At 43.3% G+C, this 26,154-nt stretch overlaps 1 protein-coding gene across 4 annotated transcripts in view; it reads right to left on the bottom strand.

The window, feature by feature from the left end:
• The window catches only part of Gpatch2l (G-patch domain containing 2 like), a 50,377-nt gene extending 25,032 nt beyond the window's left edge, over positions 1 to 25,345 (bottom strand). For 2 of the 4 annotated variants that reach the window (XM_036205963.1, XM_036205962.1), the window contains exons 1-6: positions 25,257 to 25,344; positions 22,664 to 23,335; positions 9,066 to 9,130; positions 5,172 to 5,348; positions 4,269 to 4,348; positions 634 to 701 (exon numbers count right to left, since the gene is read on the bottom strand). In XM_036205963.1, coding sequence (XP_036061856.1) covers positions 634 to 701; positions 4,269 to 4,348; positions 5,172 to 5,348; positions 9,066 to 9,130; positions 22,664 to 23,335; positions 25,257 to 25,312 — 1,118 coding nt within the window. In that variant the 5' untranslated portion in view covers positions 25,313 to 25,344. Of the gene's footprint in view, positions 1 to 633; positions 702 to 4,268; positions 4,349 to 5,171; positions 5,349 to 9,065; positions 9,131 to 22,663; positions 23,336 to 25,234 lie in introns of all 4 variants that reach the window. The other 2 variants (XM_036205965.1, XM_036205964.1) reach the window with 2 other exon arrangements.
• Positions 25,346 to 26,154: the final 809 nt, after the last annotated feature.

The following is a 26,154-nucleotide window of genomic DNA, read 5'->3' as shown; positions in this document are numbered from 1 at the left end:
CACGCGTTTAGGAGATGAAGCTGTTATGAGAAAGGCAAAGGACCCCGTGTAGCTACATTCATGCTTCCTACTGCATTCACCATGGTAACAGGGAGAAAAAGATTTCTCCTCAGAGAGGGCTGAAGGAGAACAGAGGCAATCAGCCACTGGGAATGACCATTTAAAAAAAAAAAAAAAACAAGAAAAATGCATTTAAATTATAGTATCTTGGTGGTGGGTAGTAAGAGAACACCTAGAATTACAACAGGCAACAAAATAAAAACTACTCTAGAAAGGAAAAGAAAATCACTGTCATCATTTAAGACTTTAACCATCTTAAAATCTTCTTTTTAATTATTGTGTGTGCCGTAGCACACTTGGGAGGTGAAAGGCCAACTCTGGAGCTAGCTCTTTCCTTCCACCTGTGGTTCTGGGGATTGAACTCTGGTCATCACACATGCAACAGGCAGCAAACATTTTCAGCTACAAGCCATCTTGCCGGCCTGACTTCAGCCTTCTTAACTGCCGGGAAGCACCACTCTTTAAGATGTCCTCTTTCAGCTCTGGAGTCTAATAGAAAGGTTGCTTTAGAAAAGCCTTCTTTCTCTCCGTCCTTCTCCAAGGAGCAGGCCAGGGCAGCCAGCAGGCACTTACTCTTTCTGCAGGGAGTCACTGATGACATGGCTGATCCTCTCAGTTCCTAGATTGCTTATGCTGGTCTCCTGAAAGGTAAGAACAAGTATCATTAAACCACAGAAGCAAACACACACAATGCAAACTGTCACCAAGCTCAATTCTTCCCTAACTCTGCCAGCCAAGCAATCTCAAGGTTGTGTCAATCTTAAAATGAACAGCTATTTTTTTTAAGTGTGAGTCCATCTTAGAAGCATCATCTACTACCCATCTGTTCTCTGCTGACCAAAACACTTTTAAAAGGCCGTTATAAATACTGTTTGGGGACTTGGGATTTTTTTCTATTTTAAATTTAGTTTATGTAAGTGTGCATGCAGGTACACGTGTGTGGGCAGGCATAATGTGTGTGCACGAATGGAAGCCAGAAGGCCACCTCAGGTGTCATTCTTCAGGCACCATCTATATTTTTTTTGACACAACGTATCTCCTGGCCTGAGCTTACCAAGTAGGCTAGGCTGCCTGTCAGTGAGCCTCAGATATCTTCCTGCCTCCTCCTCCCCAGTGCTGAAATTACAAGCATGCCATCGAGCCTGAGGTTTCCACCTACATGATTCTGGGGAACAAACTCAAGTACTCCACAAGCCCTTCACCAGCTAACTTTTCTCTCCAGCCCTGTTTATTGTCTAATTAACATATAAGTGAAACATAAAACTAATACCAAGTAATGTTTCAACATGTGTATACACTGTTTATTGTTTAGATGTGTGTGTAATTTTAATATGGTCATACTTCCTGGAGTATTAATAGAATAATGAAATAATACTAGAATACTAGAGTATAAAGAAGCAGAAAAACTTTTTCAGAAGATTCAACACTTTTTTTTTTTTTTCTTTTTTGGAGACACGATTTCACTGTGTAGCTAAAGCTAGCCTCAAACTCCTGCTTCAGCTTCTGGAGTGTTGAGATTGGAGGTGTATGTCATCACACTCAGCAACAGGAGCCAGTTTTTAGCAGAAGAGCACACTAAGCTCCATGAACTATTTGACTGAGGTTCAACAAGTACCACAGATAAACAGTGACTGAATCCTCACTGAGTACCTGCTGAATACATGTCTATGTGTTAAAGAACTTGTGCTACTTAGGAAAATAAGCAGTCTGGGTAGACACATATAGTTCAGTGGTAGAGTGCTTGCCTAGCATGCACAGGGCCCTGAGGACCACAAACAAAACTCACAAAAATTATCACTGTGTTCTGTCCCTGGAATACCATTTCAAAGTAAAAGCAGAAGGTTGTCTAAACTGCTTCTTAAATTCAGGGCTCTGGGGATCGCAGTGTGAAAGCATACCCGTAAACCAGGGCAAACCAGTTATCTTCACTGGGGAGTGGCAAAAGGCACTCCCTCCCCTAATGAGCACATCTACAATGCTGTTTACCACAGCAACCTGACCAGAAACAAGAGTCACTCCCAAGAGGAAGTGCTAAGGTGAGAGGACACAGTCAGGGGCCTGAGTGTCAATGCGGTATCTTGGCATTTGTACTAAACTATGTGTACGAGCTAGCCTGAAGAGTGGGAACTTTAACAGAACCACCAGCTTTAGAAAATTCATTTGAGGTCAGATTCTAAACACGGGTGGAGCTAAGTGGAGGGTTCACATACTGCATTCTCCTATTTTTCATCCCTTTGGCTATGCCTCCAGATCAGAGGTACAGAATGTAGAGAGGCCAAGGGAAAAGATGGGTGAATAATGAGCTATTTGTTACAGCAGAAAAATTATTAACTTAAAATGCCGTAATATTTAAATTTACAGTTTATTACTGTGTAAATTACAAGCAGTACTTTGCGTAATTAGCAGCTCGCTGGCAGGGAGCTGTGAATGAAACTCATTATTTATGATTACAGTTTAGAAAGGGAAGAGAAGGACTGGGGAGAGGAGCGGAGGAGCAGAGCAGTGACCTCTGCTAGAAATGACAGATCTCCCTTTAAGGTGATGAAGACAAATTTAAAAAGTACATCTCTCCCTATTCCCTTGAGATCATTAGCTGCACATCCAATAAACCCTAGATTCCATACTGAAGAGCGCCTTCAAGGTGAACTAACTCACATCAATGGAAGCGGAAAGCTCTTACTCTGCTGAGCTTAAAGAAAGGCAGCAGACAGTGGAGAGACCATTCTCTACATAATCAATAGATGGGGAAGGAAAACCTCACTGTCCTCCACTCTCAAGCTTCTGCCTTCCTTAACTCATCTACACAGAAGCTCTTCCTGTCAAGAATGAGCTCCAAAACCAAGAGTGTTGGTCCAGGGTCTATAGATGGAGTGAGCCAAAGGAACATGTAGCACGATTCTTCCGATGGTCAAATGCCTCTCTAGTTAGAGACTGGAATTGGAATTTAAAGGTAAGAAATAAGAAACTGGCTGGAGAGATAGCTCAGTAGGTGAAGGCACTTGTTGCCAAGTCTGATGACCTGAGTTCAATACCCAGGTTCCATAAGACTGAAGGAGAAGTGACTCCTTTTGTCTTCTGTGGTAAACACACAAATTAATTAACCTCACCTCTTGTTTGTCCGTCCGTCCCCCACCTCCTCCCAGTGCTCCAAACTTCAGAAAAAAGCTCTCTGGGCAGACTACAATACAACGCAGGAGCCAGATGATCGTGACTGACAACCACACATGCTTGGCAGACACTGTAGCAGGCATTGGAAATGCTTGACAAACTTCCTCAAAACCATCTTCCCTGCCTGGCTAGGGAACTTTTCATTAGCTGAGTTCTCAATCTCAAAGCTGGAATAATTTAAATCAAGAGTTGGTGCATGCCTCTAATCCTATGATTCAAGAAATTAGATAGAACAATTTCAAGTTGAAGGCCAGTCTGGGACACAAAGCAAGTACCAGGCCAGTTTGGACTTCATAGAGACCCTATCTCCCAAAGGTAAAAAATAAAAATAAATTTAGTTTATAAAAATTACAGTTCCCATAGGTTCAAGTCTCTACTCTGCTACCTGGATGCAGGGAGTGCCACACACTTCTTACTTCTTTGAACCTAAGTTCTCCTTGTGGGCTAAAGCAGCAGCTGGGAGGAAGCACCGGCACAGGCCCGGCACAGGCCCGGCCCAGGCCCGGCAAGGACAGAACTGCAGAAGCAGTAGATGTCCCGGGGCCAGGGCCAGCTCCTGGAGGACGGTGAAGCGGGCTTAGTGTTATTTTACGTGTGAGAGAAGACATTGCCCGTTTGGTTCTGTTTGTTGTTATGTAGCTTTCTCCTTTTAAATCAATTCTAGGATAAAGTCCAGTTGGGATAAAAACACATCCTGAATTCAGGAGTTATAAAGAAGCCAAAAGAGATTTTAAACTTATACAACAATATAGGGGTAGTCACAAGTGCAAAAGAGAGAGACCAAACCAGCGGCCTACACAATAGAGGCTGATGTAAGTGCTTGATCAGAACTTGTATGTGGATGAAGTGTTTCTCTTTCATGTTTGTATCCATTCAAATCTCACACAACGTTCATTCACCCTTCTTAACTCCCAGAACATTTCAGTTGGTTTCATTAACTCCAGAGAGTCCTGTGATGCCTTCAACTGTCAGTAGGGCACGCAAATCCCATGGGGACTACCACCTTCCCACAGCACCGGAGAAATCATGAGATCCGTCACCTTCCCAGCCAGCCTTCTCCGCCCCTTCCTGAGGCACCGAGCTGTAGCCCCTGGCAATCGATTCAGACGAGCATGGTATCCTGTAGAAAGAAGAGGCCTCAGTTACAAGATCCTTAAGCACAGATGCTCTAGCACCCTGGAGCCCTTACCCCAGCATCTTCACAAAACTTTCTGCCAAGGACTGTGCCCATATCTTTGTCCTGGGCAGTGTGATCACAGATGTGCCACTCTGAGCACCAAACATCAACAGATACCAGATAACTGGCTAAATGGTTGATAGCTACTCCCTTCAGAGCCCTACTCTTGCAGGACTAAAGACCTATGAAACAGTCCTGTTCATGGTCACACATCTTAGGCAATGGCCCAGACATTCCAAAGGTGAAATGACTTGGTCACAATATGGAGCTAACTAAAAGAGAGGTGTCCTGGTATGGGCCCTTTCCACCCATTCTACTCCTTAGAACTGAAGTAAAGCAAAGGAACAGATATGCATTTGTGTCCAAGTACACAATATTAAGATCCTTAAAAAAATACATTTAAAGAAGTAGTGTAAAACCATCCACTTAAAAATGCCACAATTTCTTGTATGTGAATGTTCCTTGTAAGAGCCAATCTTTCCAGCTTCCAGTGAGCATTCGGGAGGTATCACATCATCAGCTTTACAGGGATGTGCTGCCGTGATGTGACTGATGCCAGGCTTCCTAAACATGGCACAAACTGGGGACTTGTCCCAAGAGCCTACATGGACTGGTTTAGGAGTGGGAGGAACCTGAGCTAACTCCACAGTTCAGATAGCAATGCATGGCCAGAGGCATGCCAATGACTGAGCAGGGAAATCGCTGAGTCTTCCCAAAGAGAACCATAAAGCCACGACCTTAACTTTTCCATCTTCTCCAAACTCACCTCTTTGAGCTGGCCGGGAAGGTAAAAGGAATGTGGGATCTGAGAGTTTATCCATTCCGGAGTCCATTCTTTCTACATCAGTGCAGTGATCAGGAGTCCACTTGGGCAGAAGGTTATGGACAGTGAATCCAGGGACACATTCTCCTTCATAAAACCAATCACTTTGCTCATCATCCCCTAGAGTAAAGAGATCATGTCCTGAGCAGTCATGTTAAAATTCAAATGCCAGGAGGGTTTTTTAATGCTACAGTTATGATACTACAAATAAACCAAAGTACAAAAGAACATGTCCAGTCCCTCTTGGTTCACAGTAAGATGAAAGCTAAGGTATCAACCTAGTTCCACGTGAATGTTGGACTGTTTTTCACCACTTAAATAGTAAAATCTAAGATCTAGCCTTACGGCCCTCCTGAATTCATGTGGAAAACCTGAAAATATGTTATCTCTTCCAAAACACACAACGGCTCTAACTTATTGTGAAGCAACTAATGCCCAGAAGTCAGGGTTAAGCCAGTAAATGCCGTCAGAATGTGAACCCAGAACCTGACAAAGCCCAAGTGTTTTCCATAAAAAAACAGACTTCCTTACCATTATCTACCATGTAGATAAAGTTCAAAGCCATAAGTGTTCCTCAATTCAAAAATTAGCTTTTATTGCTGGGAGATTTTTTATATATTTACATTTTATCTTAATAGGTCAATAAAGAATTTATGCCCACACTTTGTTTTGGTTGGTATCTCATTGATGGGACAGAAACTATGACATTTGCCCAAGGCTACATTGTTCATTAATGGTAAGGTCCCTACTAACCCAAACATCCAACCTCTTGGTTTGAACTTCTAATTAGCTACCCTAACAACAGCTCAGTTTCTACTAGAGTGCATTCCTACCAACAAGACAGGAGAAAAGGGCATCTTCATGTCTGCTACTCATCCCCTTCCCAACTGCAAGAATAAACTATGACAACAGCATCTAAAGCTCATGAGTCCTCCATCCCCCAGTATATACAAGGTCCCACCTGCCAAACACATGAAGCCACTAACACTCAGGATAATAATGACTCTTAAAATTAATGCAGAAATCTCCAAAGAGGCAATGAAGCCTGCACTCTGCAAATAATAGCTGCTACCACCAAGCACCGAAGAGGATGCTCTTTGATAGGTATTGGTGTCTCGCTATAAACAAACACTGCAAACAGCCGTCTTGGGAACAGGGGTTCTCAAACTTCAGCAAGCATCAGGAGCACCAGAAGGGCTTGTCAAAACCAGGATGTGGGGAAGTGAGATGATGACACATGGGAAAGAAGATATATCAGGGGACACGCAGACACTAGCAAGTTTCCTCATGAAGCTGAACAGGCCTGAGGAGCACAATCTGAGAGCACTACTCTACATGGGGAGCACAATCTGAGAGCACTTCTCTACATGGGGAGCACAATCTGAGAGCACTTCTCTACATGGGGAGCACAATCTGAGAGCACTACTACTCTACATAAGGAGCACAATCTGAGAGCACTACTATTCTACATAAGGAGCACAATCTGAGAGCACTACTATTCTACATAAGGAGCACAATCTGAGAGCACTACTCTACAGGGGGAGCACAATCTGAGAGCACTACTCTACAGGGGGAGCACAATCTGAGAGCACTACTCTACAGGGGGAGCACAATCTGAGAGCACTACTCTACAGGGGGAGCACAATCTGAGAGCACTACTACTCTACATGGGGAGCACAATCTGAGAGCACTACTCTACAGGGGCCCACCAGCCAGTGACACGGGTAGACTAGTTTCTATGCACTATGACATGCTTATTCCATTCTCAGGTAGAAGCATTTCTCAGGACATGTACTACAACAGGTAAACTCCTTAGATCATGTTTTCTGGCAATGAATTAATGCAGAATGGGAATTATAGTTCTTACAATTCACTCATGATCCAATAATAAAAGTTTTTAAAAAGCACTTGTAGCTGGGCATGGTGCCACACTCCGTTAATTCCAGCACTCAGGTGGCAGAGGAGGTAGATCTCTGTGAGTTTGAGGACAGCCTGGTCTACAGAGCGAGTTCCAGGAGCCAGGGCTATGCAGAGAGACCCTGTCTCAAAAACCAAAATAGTAAGAGACTTTTGTGAGACTGTCAGATAAAATCCTGCCATTTTGCCTCTCTCTGCCACCTCTCCTAGAGACAGCCTTGGCAGTTTGATCCCCAATAACCCTTTTTTTCTACACACATTAGGTCTAGTTTGGTGGTTTCACTGCACCCTCGCTTAACTTACCTGGGTTTATCAACTTAATAGGGGCTCTTGTATTCCAAGCAATGTGTAAGGGGCCATGGTTACAAACGATTCTAAGGGATGGAGAGATGGCTCGCTGTTAGGATCACTTACTGTTCTCACACAGTACCTGGGTTCGGTTCCCAGCACCTACATGGCAGCTCACAGCCATCTATAATCCTAGTTCCAGGGGATCTGATCCTTCTCTGACTTCTTCAGGGTCATGCACCCTCATGGTGCACATACATACACTCAGGCACGAGCGCATGCACACACACACACACAAATAAAAAATAAAAAAATAAAAATAATTATCCCCGGCTGTGGAATGTTTCAATGGAAAGCACATAACACAATAGGTGATCTTTAAAAAAACAGGTTGGAGAGATGGCTTAGTAATTAGGAGCACTTGGTGCTCTGGCAGAAACCTGGGGTCAGTTGCCAGCACCCACATAGGGACTCATGAGCATCTATAACTCCAGTTCCAGGGATCCAATGCCTTCTTCTGACCTACGAGGGTACCAAGCATACACGTGGGACACATTACATACATGCAGGCAAAACACTCATACACCAAAATTTAAAAGCATCAAATAACAAACACAATGAAAAGGCAACAGATACAAAGAACAAAGTCAAAAGGCAAGACGTGTGCGCGTGCGTACACACACACACACACACACACACACACACACACACACGTAAGGTTCCCTTCAGGAAAAAAAAATACACATTTAAATGGGATACTTGGTGACTTTTTAAGATACTTGTTAAATATTCACCCAGGACACTACAAGGTTTATTCACATGACTTTGTCATACTCTTCGGGCATTTAAACTTAAATATGGTAAAAGTTATTCCTCAGTATAATAACATATCAACCTTCCCCAAAAGAATTATGTATGAGAATATTGTTGGTTATAATTAAAAAAAATTTTCGCAAGCTCCAGCCTTGACACTCTGACCCCATGGACCAAAGATTCTCAAGCTATATGATACTATATAAGAACCATTTCAGGGACTTGTAAAAACTACAGATTCCAGGGACCAACTCCAAATCGATTTGATTTGTAGCAGTTCAGAAAATCTGAAATTTTCACAATTCCCCAAGTGGCTCTCATATGCCTTCAATAAGTCACTCCACAATCACTGGAATCAACCACTGAGACAAAGTCCCAAAGCTGGAATCAAGATTACTCTGCCAGGGAGCTGGAGAAAAAGGTCAACAGTTAAGAATGTGTACTGCTCTTCCAAAGGACCAGAGTTTTGGTTTCCAGCACCTGTATCAGATGGCTCACAACCTGTAACTCCAGCTCCAAGGGGATCTGGTGTCCTCTTCTGGGCTCCATGGGTGACTGCACTCACAAGCACATACCCACACTCAGACACACATATATACACATAATTTAAAAATTAAAAAATAAAGTCTTAAAAAAAAAAAAAACTAGATTTTTAAGAAGATTACCAGCTGGGCAGTGTTGGCGCACGCCTTTAATCCCAGCACTTGGGAGGCAGAGCCAGGTGGATCTCTGTGAGTTCGAGGCCAGCCTGGTCTACGAACGAGATCCAGGACAGGCACCAAAGCTACACAGAGAAACCAAAAAAAGAGAAAAGATTACCTTGCCGTCCTTCATCATTGGTGAAGAGCCCTGTGTCACTGCTGCTGCATACACTGCTAGTTTCACTGGAAAAAAAAATTAAAAAGAGAACTCAGCAATTCCAGTCAAAAGTCCTTTTCAAATGGAAGCATCCCAATCGTCTCTCTCACTTCACTTCAGCCATTAGCCAATCTGATATGTAAATTTCACACAGAAGACACAGTAAGGTTTACTCTCCTCCCCTCAAAAGGTAGGAGAAAAATGTTAAAACTCTTACATATTAGACTAATTTCAACATACTTAAGACACTGTTATGAAAGGCCATAGGAATCAGCAACCAACAGCTCATGCTCCGACTTCTCTCTTCTTTTGGTGTGACCTCTGAGGACTTGTGGACCATCCAGTCTCTGCTGCAACAGCTTACCTCTGAAGATGAGTGCAGAGGCCCTCAAATGGTTTCTACAGTTTTCAGTGGTTGGAAGAAAAACTCCCAAAATGAGTACTTACTGACATGTAGACATTACATAAAATTCAAACTTCAGTGTACACAATTGAGTTTTATGGAACACAGCCACGCTCATTCATTTATGTACCCGGGACTTAGCATCTGCAAAGGTAAGCAGTGTAACAGAAAATAGACAGCCAACCAAGTCCTCAGATACTGGCTGTGTGGCTCATTACAGAGAAAGTCTGTGGATCTCTGTAAGTTCTACTCTAAGATGACTATGTTCTCATTGTTTTAATGTTAAAAGATTAAAAGAGGTGTTTTATCATAAAGTCTATCAAGTCTCTTTCCATTAATTTCAAGTCACCAGCAACACTACAACAGAAGCTGCCTCTATGATTATTTTTATCTGGAATCTATTCTCTCCTTATATTCTAAATTAAAAGGGCAAGCTCAAAAAATATCTGTTGATCAAAAAAGATGATAGACATTTTCTCCTACTGTGTCAACAGCATTTCAAGAGACTATTCTTGAAAGAACTTGGACTGAACTTATCTAAGAGTTTCCTATATGGAGTTTATAAAGACAATGATGACATGAAACCATCATCAGGACTCTAAGATTATGACCAAGGGAGGTATGCAGATTCTTGATTTAAAACATTATGTCTATAGAATACTTATTCCATTAAAGTATCCTTATTCTACTGGAGATGAGGGTATTATCTGATGGCATTTGCTAATTTGTAATTTGCATTGTGAAACTGTAAATACATGTCAAACAAAAAACAAAAAAACTGTGAGCTGGGCAGTGGTGTGTGTGTCTTTAATCCCATCACTCAGGAGGCAGAGGCAGGCAGATTTCAGTGAATTCAAGGCCAGCCAGGCTACCCAGAGAAACTCTGTCTCGAAAAACCAAATAGAAAAAAAATTAGTACAATTTACTAAGAAGGAAGAAAAAGTGGGAGCTGCGCAGCATGCTTGCACACAGGAAATAAGAAGCAAGTTGTCAGAATAAAGTCCTTGCTAGAAAGGTGACTATGTCCCTTTCTGAACTAGGGCCAAGGTGTCCAGTCCTACAGTCCTCTTCACTCACTTCTTGCTCAGAGATTTTTAAAAATTAGATTTATTTTATTTTATGTGTATGAGTGTTTTGCCTGCATGTATATGCTTGGCATCCTCAGAGATCAGAAGAGGGTGTCAGAGACTCTGGAAGCGCAGTTATGGATGGTTCTAAGTCACTGTGCGGGTGCTGGGAACCAAATCCTGCTCCTCTTGCAAGAGAAACAAAGTGCTGTTAACTGTTGAGCCATCTCTCCAGACCTGAGATTATGATTTGTAACAAATCAAACCTATAAGACTCCTGAATAATTTAATCAACTATAAAATGTTAAAAATTGGAAACTAACACCTAAGAGACAATAGCTCAATGAGGAGAATGCTCGCCTAGCATACGTGAACCCTGGGTTCAATCCCCAGCCCTGCATAGACCAGGTGCAGGGATGGATACTCAGAGTCTCAGCACTTGAAGTACAGGTAGGAGGGTCAGAAATTCAGTCATCTCTTAACAGCCAGCCTACATACAGGATACCTGTCTGAAACAAACCAAAAACAATTAGAAACAAGAGGTGAGGGAGGGAAGGCACAGGCAGGCAGCTTTGGTTTTGTTTTGTTGAGATAGGGTCTCTCCACATCCTGAAACTCAGAGATCCCCTTGCCTCTGTCTCCCCAGTGCTGGGTGTGCACCACCACACCTGGCTAAGGCTGATACCTTTCAGTAAAAACCATTTTCTTTTAGCACCTTTGTAGACAAGCTCCAGAATGCACGATGTCAGGCTCCTGCATATTCTTTCACACCCCCAAGCCTTCCAATGTTTTTCTAACTGTGTCAGGGGCCTTCTAACTGGACAAGGAAAAAGGCGCTGTTCCTCCTTTCTGTTCAGAGAAACTGATCCCACCTCTGTAGCATCCATCCTACATGTGGTCATCTGAAGCTCAATAGGAGACAGAACCTAGCCTCTGACTCTTCAGATAAAAAGGAAAATGGCCTACAAAGGCAGACAATGCAGCGCCAACCTCCTACACTGACAGAGGCTCGAGGGCCTCTGTGCCTCCTGCTTTGGGCTCAGGAACTGTCCCGGCTTCCCCATTCTCATGGACTTGAGATCCAAACCTACCAATGGTGCACATACTAACTCCTCCTAGGCTAGCTCCCAAATAATGGAGAACTACATTACTTTGCAGCACATAAATCCCCCAGTCCAATCCTAAAGTGGGAGAATAAAAACACTTCTAACAGAAGACTAAACACCCTCTCCCCATTAGCCCAGAGCTTCACTGAGTTACGTGTTTACCAGACACTGCTGGGACCCGGCACCAAGACTAGCAAGAATCATCTCAACATCAATTAAATGATGCACTTGATAAATCCTCAGGTGGCGATAATGGGAGAGGAAGATGAAGAATTAGAGAGGGCTTTCCAAAGACAAATATTGTTCAATTAATAAGGGATAGTAGAGGTCTGGAGTTTAACCTTACAACACTAGGAAAATCATCCCCTTTTAACAGCTGGAAAATGTCAAAAAGATTCACAGGAAGGAAAAAGAAATTTAATAGAGGTCTGAAAACAACCTGGAGAAGGGGAGTTCTCTGATTCACTTATTTATTTGTGTATGTGTGTGTACACTCATGTGGTGGTCAAGAGGAGTTGGTTCTTGTCCTCCACCATGTGGGTCCCAGAGATTCAACTCAGGTTATCAGGCTTAGCAGCAAGCACCCCTACCCACTGAACCATCTCACTGGCCCTATGGGTTTTCTCCTTTCACAATGTGTGATCCAGGGATCAAACTCAGATCATCAGGCTTAGCAGCAAGCACCTTTCACCTACTGAGCCATCTAACTGACCTCATATTTCTCTACAATGCTTTCCACTTAAAAAATGTTTCCATATTTCACTGAGCAGCAGGATCACCATTTTAAATGAGACACAAAATTAGAGCCTGGATTTTGGACCACCAAGTATATTATCTAATTACTACAGCATTATTGGAAAAGCAACTGAAGTACATCCAAACGAAGTAACAGAGTGTAAAGAGAGCCGCCACCTTAGCCTGTACCTCTACAAGACCGATCCTCCCACCAACATCCTATTAGAAGTCAAAGAAGGTGCTTGGCACGCACACATCACTTACGCTCTCTGCTCTGCAAGTAGTCTTTTGCTTTATCACACATCCATCCAACCCACACATCTAACCTTCCCACCAGAGCTCCTTTGTAATTAGAGGCTCTCTCAGTGGAGCAGATGATTAGGCACAGCACTCATATCCACATAAGCATGGCTCACAGGAATGAGCCCCATAAACTGCCCCTCATACCTCGTCTACTGCAACTATCTCAGTCAATCACTTAACGGCCCAGCATTATAACCCTCAGTGGTGACTCAACTGCTTTTGTCTCTAAAATGTTCCTTCCAAATTCTGAAAATGAATTGTATGTTCTTTTAGGAGATTAAAGGTTTTAATTTCAAATGAACACCAGGTCTCAATTTTAAAACTATGGTATCTTTCTTCTATGGGAAAAATTGATGGTTTGATTTTATTTGTTTTCTCAATTTGAAATTCATGCTTATTATAGAAAGCTGAGCCAGTGAAGTGAAAACCCAATCTCAGGAGAGAGCATCTCCAGCAGTCATTCTCAACTAGAGGCAATTTGCATCCCTCTCAGGGTCATTTAGCAACGCCTCCAATCTTCTCCCCCATGCACTGGGACAGAAGCCTGGGCCTCACCACTGAGTGCACATATGCCACCACAGTCCTTGACAGCATTTTTCATGACTATGGCACACAGGGTGAAGAGAGAGACACAGAAGTACATTGGGGCTTGCAATCCAGACAGCCGAACTGAAAACCAGGGTCAGTGAGAGACCAAAGGACCACCACGGTGGACAGTGATAGACGCCAATGTCCTCCTCTGGCCTCCACACCAAGTGTGCATATCTGAGTATGCACAGTCATACAACACACACACACACACACACAAAGCTAAATTACAAAGTTACCATGCAGGTTTGTTACTTCCATTTATTAGCCAAGAAGCTTAAGAAATTATCTCTTATATATATTTATACATTTAAAACTAAACAAATTTATGGCTCTTGGGATTATTATGAAAATAAAGCTTTTAGGTTAATTTTTCAAACTAAATAATAATGTAGCTAACAAAACCTTTAAGCATATTTTTAGAATCCAGGAGAAGAAAGAAAAGTGTCACTTCTACGTGCACTGACCAAAGACACCCCTGCTCTCGCCTTCTATTTCTGCCCGACTTCTGGGTAGAGATGGAGGTTCTGCAACTGCGTGCCATCATGAACCTGGACCCACACTGGAACACAAGGTCACTCAGACAGCTCTCCTGGGTACTGAGTCCATGTGCAGTTTCATCTAGATGGCACCGAGAATGCAGCCAGCGGCCTGCCAGTTCAAGTGACCAGAGAGGGACCAGGACAACTGTGTAGTTTGCTGGGTCCACTAGGCTGGCGGCTGAGCTCAGAGAAGCCCACCCATCCTTTTAACACACCGTCTATCTGTTTGTAGGATTAATAGCAGCAATCCACCTTTAGGAGGGTAAGGGCCCATTTTTAAGAGGCCTACATTTCTGAAACTTTCTTTTAGAAAAACATCTCATTGTTTATGTGTATGAGTGTTTTGGCTGTATGTATGATGTGTATATGTACATGCTGGTACCTGCAGAGGTCAGTAGTGGGTGTCAGATGCCCCTGACATTGGAGTTACAGGTGGTTGTGAACTATCATGTAGGTGCTGGGAATCAAACCTGGGTCCTCTGAAAGAGCGGCCAGTGCTTTTAACCACTGAGCCCTCTCTCCAAACCCTATTTCCGAGACTTTCTATTGCCTTTCCACATGAAATTTATCCTTTCTATATATAAGTAGAAAACAAGGCTTTTCTCCTCAAAATTCTGCCAGCAAATACAGCCCTCACATTTATCACTGAGGATGAATGCCGTGGTATTTTCAACCCTTTTCGGATCTGTCCATACCTTTTCCACCCAGAATGCCAAGGCAGAACATGAAAATACTGCCAGGACATGTGTGGGGGGAGAACGAACGGTTTTCATTAGTTCTCCATTTTAAACTTAGGTTTATTTATTTCTTTATTTTCTCAGTTTAGGAATCTTTCCCCCATCAGCTGTATCTCTTAAACCCTTCTTTTCCAGTACGATGTTTCTTCTCTGGGAGAATGTGTGCACAGACTGGGCCTCTGGTCTCTTGTCCTCCAGACCTGATGTCCCCCTCACCAGCATTTCCACCATCTGCATTCTGGGAAGACTCCAAAGTTTTCCGTATCATCAATTCAATTTCTGTCCTTCATTCTGTAATTACAATTACACCTTAAATGTCCTTGGACATTTTCCTCCCAAATACTGGTTATCTGAACAGTCGCCTTCCAGTTCTGTTTCCCATTTCAAAATGGGTCTACCTTTTTGTATCCTGGTGAATTTTCCTAAAATAGTCTTCTGATTCCCACTGCAGTCTTAAAGGGCTATTCTGCCTCTGAACTTTGAGAACAATGTCTCCTTTCCCTTACTCTACAGAATGTGTCCAAAAGCCTCTTTTGTCTTTTCTTTTTCCTTTTAGTGAACATATCCCAAATTATTTGTAATAGTTCTCTTTTAAATAAATGAAACTAGACAGAATTTAATTCAATTCCTCTGACTTCATGTTCTAGTATGTTTTTAGTCATTTATCACTGTGCAAAATAGCATTTCATTATGGTATCTTCATAACTGCAAACCACATACCTAGCTCCTATTCATCCCACCCATGACCTTCTCTTCCCATGCTGGGCCCCTGCCTATTCCTCTTCCCAAATGGCTGCCCCCACTGCTTTCAAGGCTTTTTGTAAAATGTCTAGATTCCATATAAGAAAGACTACTTGTGATATTTGTCTTTGTGAGCCTGGCTGACTACATTTAGCATGACCTCTGGTACCAGCCATTTTCCTGCAAATGATATGATTTCATTATTATTAGTAGCTAAATAATATTCCATTATTTCTGTAAGCAGTATTTTCTTTATCAGCTAGGCTAAGTCTGTAACTTGACTATTGTGAACAGTATCACAACAAACATGGGCATATAAGTATCTCTGTCCTGTGTTGGCATGAATTCTTTCAGATATATAACCAGAAATGCTATAGCTAGATCATAATTTTCTTAGGAGCCTCCATACTGACTGTGGCTGCACTAATTTACATTCCAAACTGTGTAAGTGCCCCCCAACCCCATCCTTGCCAGATTTGCTATTGTCTGATTTCTTGCTGACAGCCATTCTGACTGAGGTAAAAGTGAATGAACGTCAATGTAGTTTTGATTTGCATTTGCCTGATAGCTAAGGGTAATGAACATTTTTCACATATTTATTGGAATTTTGTACTTCTTTTGAGAACTGTCTACTCAAATATTATGCCCTTTTACTGACTGGATTATTTATTTTGGTGTTTAATTTTCTGAGTTCTCTGTAGACTCTGGATATTAATCAGATGAATAGATGGCAGATTTCATCCCATCCTGGAGGCTCTCTTTATTCTGGTAATTATTTCTTTAGCTGTGTAGGAGCTTTTTAATTTCGTATAATCTTATTTGTCAAATTTGGGGATTATTTCTAGTTATCCAAAAGCCACTGGTTCCTATCTGTCCACAGAAAGTATACATATATGCCCTCAGACCCACATCTGAGCAATAGGCATGAGGAGGCCTTGACATAATCCCAGGGCTACTGGGGTTTTCAGCTCACACAGGTCTCGACTGACATTGGATCATCTCCTATCCTCACTACCTGATTCTTACCCCACGACACCCCAGGAATTTGTAACAAACTAAGGCATAGGAAACACTACAATCTCTAAAATGCACTACCAAGAGGAATTTTTTTCTTTTCTGGCCATACAGTACTAAACTATATGCTTGAAGGCTCAACTTCCCATGACTGCCTCTTAGACACAAACACTAAACACATGGAGAGAACCAGATTTCCCTATCCAAGTCTACCCCAAACAGAAAGTTCAGAGTTATAGGTTGGAAGTGAAGGACACAGCAACATTCCACCTAAGAAGTTCTAGCCATATTTGCATTTGTGAACCCAGGGCTGCCAGGGCAGACTGACAAGATTACATTATGCAGTATACCAGCCTGCAGCAGAGGAAACCTTGCTGACAGGCCAACTCTGAGTCCTGGTTTCTGGTAATGTGGGTGTGCAAATGTTTCATTTTTTCCCTGCTGTTTTAAGCTTTTATTGCATTTGTTTGATTGACTGATGGGTGGTGTGAGTGCCACAGAGGGAAACAAGTGCCACAGTGCATGTGGAAGTCAGAAGACAAGTTGTAGGGAACTGGTTCCTTCCTTCCACCACATGGTTCCTGGAGACTGAACTCACACTGTCAGGCTTGATGGCAAGTAGCTTCATGCATTGAGGCATCTCACTGGCCCAAATGTCTAATTTTTCATAAGCATTTTAGTAGGTAGTTGAAGCTGTTTGTTAGATGCCTTTTAAAATACAAATTCACAAACGTCACAATAGCAGGTAGACTAAGAAGCACAGGATCTCATGTGTCAGGGGTCGTTAGAAGTGTTCCAGCTTATTTCTTTCAGATCTGTGATGATGGTGATGGTCATTAGGCCATGTTGGAATTCCTAATCATTGCAGTAACCTAGAACTTGGGACTCAGTGAAACAATCCACTTCATTTTCAGAGTTCTGTTCTTTAATATTAATATATTTACTACTTAGCCCTGTACTTTCTAGCAAAGCTCTTTCTGGGAGGGAGACTCTAAGAGACGGACCTTCAAATACAGTCATATCACATGTGCCTCCTAATGTGTCTTCTGGCTGTTTCTAAGGATGCACTACGAAAACTAGACTAAACTATATAAGCAGTCTGTGCTAGTCTTCCAATACCTTTTGGTGAATGTTGTCAATTGCAAAAAAAGGTAAGCATGTACTTGGTCAGCATCTCTGTTTACAGAAAGGAAAAGCACAACATCCAACACTACATATATTCTTCCCACTGCCCCAGTAACCCCTGATTAATGACCTCCACTTGCAAAGGAGACTACTTACCTTAACCATGAAATAATGAATGCTATTGATCCAACAAGCTGCTGCTATAGAATGTTATTGATCACCCAGTCTTTGGTTAAAATGGCCCTCATTTAGCAATTCCACTGTCACAAACACCTGGAGCAAAGCACACTCATAATTAAAGAGTTTGGGGCAGTTAAAGTGAGAGGTGATGGACAGAGATCTCAGCTTTCTCCATTTACTCTTGCTTTTGAGCTACTGTTTGTGTCAGAAGGGATATTGATTTTCTATACAAATAAGAAAACAAGAGGCACCAAGGGGCTGCAGAAGGTCAGCTTGGGCTGGGGAAGGAGGGGACAAGTCTAGCACTCCGTCTCTGTCATTCCCCTTCCAAGACAAGGGACTACTTTCTTTCCTATGAGACCGGCCTCTAATCCATCACCCGAAGAAGCTCCTGATGTGACTTTAGGCCATCGCCCAACCAATCTGCTCATAAAAGAACTAAACTATATTCAAGAGGAACGAACAATGTGCTGCTGAAGAGCAGAGAAAACCAGGCTAAGCTCCATCACCTAATGAGTAAGTGATATTCAGAAAATTTGAATGAAGATTGGAAGGAAGTAATTTTACAGGATTTGTATTCACTCCCATAAATACACAGAAGACATTACAGTAATAACTTGATTTTTATGCAGAATAAATAAAGCTATTATGTCATACCTATTTCTACATCCTCACAATTCTTGGCTGGAACACAAGTGAAGAACAGGGAAAGAAAAGCAGGAAGAAACAGCACCAAGGCTTAAAACTGTTAGCAATTTTAAGTTATTAGCAGTAAGTAAATTTAAGTAAACTAGAAATAAAGCCAATTAACATATACATTACCAAACCCAAAACACTTAATACAGTTTCTTAAAACACTACCCACAGACTAGGCTAAGGTTAATAATCAGCTCCTTATCTCAGTAATTTTACAAGGTAGATCAAGGTTAGTGAGTTTCCATGGCTGATGGTGAGAACCCTCAACATGACTGACAGGAAATAAAGTTGAACACTTTGATCTCTATGTGACTGAACCATGGCACAGCCAAGCAGCTTCATTAAAGAATAGCCACAGGGATTCTTGAAAGGACTTCTTTTAAAACACATGTAGGGAAATTTTAACATGATCAACTCACCAACAGGGAACAATATACAAATCATAACTATTTTCCATTTACAGTCTAATGTTAGCCCCATTTATAAAACACGCTTAACACCCGAGGGTGGGGTTGGGTATGAGGCTCAGTTTCAGAGTACCTGCCCACCATGCACAAAGCTCTGAGTTCAATTCCCAACACCAAAACAAAACAAATTACAAGCCACAAGCCTGTAATTCCAACATTTAGGATGCTGAGGCAGGAGGATTGCAAGTTGAGGTCAACCTGAGGCAAAGACTCTATCCTAAATAATAATATAGTAATAATGAGTAAAAATAAAAATAAGTCATAATTAAGAGCAGCTTGAAAATTGAAAGATTTTATTCCACTTCACTGCTGAGGGAAGTCTGAACATATTCTGATGCCAGAGAATAGGAAGCATCCTTCTCTTGACAGAATGCATTTAGGGGGGAAAAAGATTTCTTTATTATGTATAGTGTTCTGTATGCATGTATAGCTGCAGGCCAGAAGAGGGCATCAGGTCTCATTACAGATGGTTGTGAGCCACCATGTGGTTGCTGGGAATTGAACTCAGGACCTCTGGAAGAGCAGCCAGTGCTCTTAACCACTGAGCCATCTGTCCAGCCCAGTATTTGTAACTATAGATAAATGAAGCCAAGTCAAGGAGTGATTTCACATTCCTTTAAAAATTTGATTCTAGCCGGGCGGTGGTGGCGCACACCTTTAATCCCAGCACTCGGGAGGCAGAGGCAGGCGGATCTCTGTGAGTTCGAGGCCAGCCTGGGCTACAGAGTGAGTTCCAGGAAAGGAGCAAAACTACGCAGAGAAACCCTGTCTCGGAAAAAAAAGAAAAAAATATTTGATTGTACTAATTTATTTTTAAAAACAGGGTATCGTACAGCCCAGGCTAGTTTCAAACTTACTAAGTAGCTGAGACTGATCTGGAACTCCTGCTCTTCCTGTCTCTACTTCCCAACTGCTGGGACTACAAGAAAGTGCCACCACGCCCAGCAATTCAGTTAGAACTTTTCAAAGACTTTCTTCAGTGCATGTCCACTACTATTACCGTCATCCCACCACCTAGTTTCCCTGTATTTTAAAAGAAAGTGGGAAACAGAAATTGATAAACAAAAATAGAATTATTTACAGTTTGGCCAAAATCACAGAGAGAAACTCCTGGAGTCTCCACTCCCTTCCTGTAACAGTGTTACCATCTTGGATGAAATAACCCTGGAAATATGCACATTAACTTAACTGTGAGATAAGCTATCCAGACTGAAATCTCTTCCCAGAAGGCAAGTGCCTCCTCTGGTCAGTACTAGGATTTCAGCCTCTCCCTGCTCTAGCATGGGACTCCTGAGAAAATTTTAAGTCTTTTGGGTCTATTGTTTCAATTATCTTAAAAGTGGGAAGAGAGGGCACAAAGGTCCCTCTTTTTTTAAAGCTTATGTGTGTGTGTGCGAGCATGTGTGCAGAGTATTGATCTCCTTAGAGCTGAAATTACAGGTGTAAGTCACCCAATGTGGGTGCTAAGAACTGATCTCAAGTCTTTTTGAGAACAAGTGCTTTTAACTGCCGAGCCTTTATCCAGCCTCCACGGTCTTGGCTCATATAGGATCAATGTCACACTGCCACTTCACCCATTATTTCTTCAGTGGGAGGGACTCTGGCATTCCTATCACCACAGGGCTCTGAAGTCCAGGAAGAGACAGAGGACAGAAGCACCCTGCTGGACCACAGGCCCTGTGCTCGGAGTTGTGCTTAGAGAAGACAGCTGACAGTCTCTAGCACACACAATACCTTCAGTTTAACAAGAAATTCTGGGGAAGAAAAAGACATAAGCAACATTCTAAAAGATTATTTTAATTCTCCATTCTCAATTGTGAAAGTCTAAGATGTAAATGCTTGATCTTACAGCTAACTTGAATGCCTCAACAGAAGGTTTCAGAATCATAAAAGGCTACAAGTTGCCTAATCAATTCTTATTTGATTAAAAATAGTAAGAGTGCAGGGCGGTGGTGGTGCACACCTTTAATCCCAGCACTCGGGAGGCAGAGCCAGGTGGATCTCTGTGAGTTCGAGGCCAGGCTGGTCTACAGAGTGAGTTCCAGGACAGGCTCCAAAGCTACAGAGAAAAACCCTGTCTCAAAAAACTAAATAAATAAATAAATAAATAAATAAATAAATAAATAAATAAATAAGTGAAAATAGTATGAGTAAGGGGAAGAGTGCCTTTATAATCCAAAAACTACATATAAATTGGATAAATAGGCCTTAGAAAGAATTAAACTTAGAAGAAAATTACAAGAGTCAAATTGTGAGCCTACCTCAACACAGCTGAACACACTGTTCATAAAACATACAGTTAATAAGAAAAGGTTTGAAAGTTAAATAAAAAAACCATTCAGAAAAAAAGGAAGCATACAGACCTACATAGCTTGTCCTGTTACCAACACAGGATTACTTGGTGGACCTAAGCTTTATGTCTTTGAGGGTAGAAACTTCAGAAGAACAAGGTCCTAAGGACAGTCACTTGTGCTACAGCTGTAAAACTATCAGGCAGCCAAATCTGGAGAAATGTGAGCTTGGAAATCAGGTTTGACTCTCAGTTTGGACACTAGGTGACCCTGGCAAATTACTCCAACTCTAAACTTAGTTTTCTTTTCTAAGACTACAAATAATCCCCATACAGTAGAATTGTAAGGAATAAGTAAGAATGCCCAGCAGGCATGCAGTACAGTGCATACCACAGAGTACTTAGCAAGCCTGCAGTGCTCAGCCACCTCGTGGCCACCAGTGACAGCATCTGAGTGGATGCAGGAAGAGCGCAAGATGGCAGACCTTCTAAACATCCTGCATTGTGCCACAAAAAACTGCCCCAAACACCAAAGGCATCCTCACGGAGAGGTCTTAACTCTAATAATAATACTAAAGTAGCAAGCTGCCAAGTATCCATGTTTTCAGGGCAATCTGACATGGAGAGAAGTGAGTTATCAAAACTACATGGACATTTTAAAAATGCATCCTTCAGAGTACTTTATCACATGTGATACAGGATTAAAGGGACTCATACTGTCATTTTCAAATCTCACTATATATGCATACAACTTAAACGTCTGCCATCGGAAAACACCCAAGGACAGATTAAGATGGCTCAGTGAGTATCTCTGTATCTCTCTCTCTCTCTCTCTCTCTCTCTCTCTCTCTCTCTCTCTCTCTCTCTCTCTTTCACTCAAACACACACACACACACAAAGAAATGAACTTAATATAGTCAAATTATAACTAGAAGAAAATAGAATTATAGTCCCAAAGTCTATAAAGCCATAATTCTCTTTTTTTTGTTTTGTTTTGTTTTTTGAGACAGGGTTTCTCTGTGTAACAGTCCTGGGTCATGCTTTGTAGACCAGGCTGGCCTGGAACTCACAGAGATCCGCCTGCCTCTGTCTCCTGAGTGCTGGGATTAAAGACGCATGCAACCACGGTTAAGTCATGTTTCTTAAAGAGCAAACTTAGTTTGCATTTATTTACAAACTGCCTAGACCTGGCACCTGCATGCCTTCTCTGTCACAACTGTCAACACCAGCCCTTGCTGATACCTTGGCTCTAAACAACAGTAAGAACTGAATGGTACAGAAAACAGCAAATTATTTTTTAAGACAAATTCTTGGTTATGCATTTAAAGTCCATGTTTGAAGTTATTTTTAGGATGAAATTATTTCTGTTACACACAAAGCGAACTAGATTCATGAATGACACTTTGCAAACCAGAGATCAACCACCAGCTGACTACAGGAAGCCAACAAAGGTAACACTCCCATGGCTAGTTTAGAAGAGAGTGGAACTCATGGTAAGAGTGTGGGTTCGCACTTTGGGCCGAATTAACCAGGGACACCTTTTGCTTTCGGAAGGGCGAGCTCACCATTCTGACATGTTCTCATCGGAGCCCTGCTTCGGTTCCTCTGCCTCACACTCCATCCTTTCCTTCCTTCCTGTTTTGCTTAGGAAAGTTCTACTTTCTGCTGATTCACGCAGCCCGTGGCCCGACGAGGACCAGGGAGTGTTCTCCTTCCAGCGCGACAAACGCTGCTTCTTGGCAGACTTGAACCTGCAGCCTCTCTCATAGCTCCAATCTGACACTTTCAGCTTCTGCTGAAGACTGGCAGCCACCTCTGACGTCACTCTCTTCACCTTCCGCCGGCGCCTGAGTGGTCGGCAAGGTGCATTTTCCGTAAAGGAGTCAGATTCGTGCCACGAATGTTGCCTACTCCTAATGATGGCACTGAGGGCTGGGTGTCGTCGGGCCACCGCCGTGTCATCAGAGTCACTGAGATTGGTAAGCGGGGCCACTTCCCGACAGTCTTTGGTGGCCTCATCCAGACTTGACTCTGAGGCTTCACTGAAGCAGCAGGCATGCTCTGCCAGGTGAGAAAAGTCAGACCTGCGCTTCCGGCCTCTGCGCTTCCGAAGCTGCCGCCTCTGCTGCCTGGGGCTCAGGGCCATCTCCTCCCATAGCTCACCAAGCTTATTCTGCTCAGAGGTCTGCTCCAAGGCTGAGGCTAAGTCATGTACCAGCTCATCCATGAGGCCACATCTGCCAAAAAGAAAGAAAAAAAAGAAGAGGAAAAGCTTGAAAAGACCTGCTGTTTCCCAGTAGTTTTAGAGAGCAATTTTATAATGGCAGTGTGGCTCCCTGCCTGGCTATAGAAAATAGACCCTAATAAATAAATATATTTAAAAAAATAGACTCTTTTTATCCAGCTACACTTACCACTCTAACATCCATGCACCCTTAAGCCACGAATAAAAGGTGTCTGGCCCTTGTTAAATACCTGAAATCAACACATTCAGTGGCTCGCCAGATGACAACGGGGACATTAGCAAAAACAAACAGAGCTTCCTCTTTTCTCCAAGTAAATGTGTCCCTTGCTCGATCATGAGAAAGTATCTCACCAGAGAGGAACAGCAAATCACACAACTTCAACACTATGGTAGAGCTAAGGGAGCACCGGACAGGATCCAGTCCCAATGGAAGGTTAGGCTGTGGTCTGGGATACCTCCTAAAACTGCGTGCGCTAGGGAGGAGTCAAAGAGCTGAGTGGCACCTATTGGGAAGACTTTGCCATGCTCATAGTCAGAGACTCTGTGGTTACCCAAGTAGGGAAAAAAGAAAGCCCACACCTGGTTACTACCATGGTACCGACTGCCACCTGGAAGTTACTAGATATAGAATACTACAGAATATGACCCCTTTACTATGATTTATTATGACTATTATTTTGGTACAGGACTTTGAGATTACTCATCCTGGTCATCCTAATTATGTGCTTTAGCGCCAACTGCACAAAAACAGGACATAAATGAAAATAAAATGGGTATGAAGGGGAGAGTAAGATTTCTGGCTACCAGAATCAACCCTTTCAAGGCATGAGTAGTAGAGGCAATTTTCAAATTTTCATTTTCAGAAGAAATGTCTACTGCCATCCATACAACACCTCAATTTTGTATACTAAAATAGCACTTTCTCCCCAGCTCTTGTTAAACTCAAAGTACATCTCCGCCATAATTCGAGCTTAAAGCTGAGCTCAGACCACAGTTCCCTTCACGCAATTTACATTTTGCAAAAGACTTTCCAAAAACCGTTCTCACGGGGGCCCCTATGTCAACAAATTCAAAGGCAGAAAAAGCCCTCTGACGTATGTGTCAACATCTGTGGGAGCAATGGGGCCACCTAGCTCCAAAACTACCACCCAAACAAACTTCCTCAAAGCGTCAAAAAGCCTTACAAAAGCAGATACCCACGAGGGAACGGCGATCTAATCAAGAACCACGGGCTTTGAAACTCGGGCAGAACCGCACCAACTTTAACGTGGGACAAGTGTACTAAACAGAGTGTCTGGCGCAGAATCCTTGTCTCTCCAAGGGGACGGAGAGAGAACCCTGGTACACCCGCTCCTCCAGGCTCAGTCTGAGCACACCCCAGATACCCTGCTCTGAGTCACTCACAGGACGCTGCTGGTGGGCCGCAAGGCAGCGACCTAGCCTCCCAATCAGCGGCGGGAGGAGGGGAGGCAAGGGGCAACTTCTCCTCGGGATTCACCCGAGACCGGGGGTCAGCTGTCTAGGGCGGAAAGGGTCTCCAATCTCGTCCCAGTGACTGGGTTCCCTCTGCGATGGGGAAGGGAGGGGGGTCACGGTACCACCACAAAGGTGAGAAAAGCCGCGTTTCGGAGGACTCTCCACCATGCCCGGCCCCTCCGCAAGGGCTAGGGAGACCCCAGCTCGGGATGCCAAGCCCGAGCTCTCGCTGTCGCCCACCGAAGGGACAGCGAGCGCTGAGGGCACTGTCGACACAGAGGCGGCCCGACCCTCGGCGCCCAGGCTCGGGCAACAAGGCCCCGCCACCCTCGGTCACTCGCCGCAGCCCCGCAGTGCCCTGGGCCACCCCGCCGCAACCCGGAGCCCCCAGCCTCACGAACCCCCTTCCCCTCACCGGCTGCCGCAGCCGCTCGTACCCGGCGCCGCCTTCGGGGCCGAAGCTCCTAGCCCGGGTTTCCCTCTCTGACCTCATTTCCGGTCCGGGCCGGAGAGGTGGGGCTGCAACCGTACGGGAGGGGGCGGGCTATAAAAGAGGGCACACGCCCCGCCCTGCGCTTCCGCCCTGCGGTGCGCCCACTTCCGCTCCGCGGTGGGCGGTGCCACCGGGAAACTAGGAAGTGGGGCTGGAGGCAAAGGACAGAATGGGATGGATAGTAGACCTGCGACAAGACCTCTCTCCCTTAGGATGCTGATGTTTAGGAGAAGTGGGTCACCTGCCTTCGCGTTAAGTTACTCAAGACTTATAAAAGTGTACATGGCTTGAACAAAAAGCCAGTCCTGGTGCATTAGAACTCAAAGCATGAAAGAAATACTCATAATCCCATACTAAATGAACAGTCAATAAATAGAGATAAATTTCCTGTAGAAGACATAATATATCCTGAAGGATAACCCGTTTCCTCTGGAGCTGTGCATAGCAGCTTCCTTCAGAACAATGCAGGTACTGAAAGGAACCCAAAAAGGAGTCACTTTATGGTAGACAGCCTGGCGAGCATTACCCCGGCTACGATCAAGGTTAACATCTGTTGTAACCCATTTCTGGAGACCCCCGGAGACCATGAAGGAGCCGGTTTCCGATGCAAGCACATAAGGGTCCTTTTATTCAGGTTCAACCTGGGCCACTGCACAGCAGATGGAAGGAAATGTGGTAGCAGCTATGAGACCAAGTGTAGAGAGCTTTTATAGGGAAAAACCACAAGCCGGGAATTGGCAACTTGGGACTGGGTAGAAGGGATATGGAGAAAGGTGGTTTTTGGAAACTATTGGTCTAGACTTTCAGCACGAAGCCACATTTGAAAACATTGGGTTAGTCTT

Source organism: Onychomys torridus, chromosome 14, assembly GCF_903995425.1.
Source record: "Onychomys torridus chromosome 14, mOncTor1.1, whole genome shotgun sequence".
Classification (NCBI taxonomy): Eukaryota; Metazoa; Chordata; class Mammalia; order Rodentia; family Cricetidae; genus Onychomys; species Onychomys torridus.
This window is presented reverse-complemented; position numbering and strand designations above follow the sequence as displayed.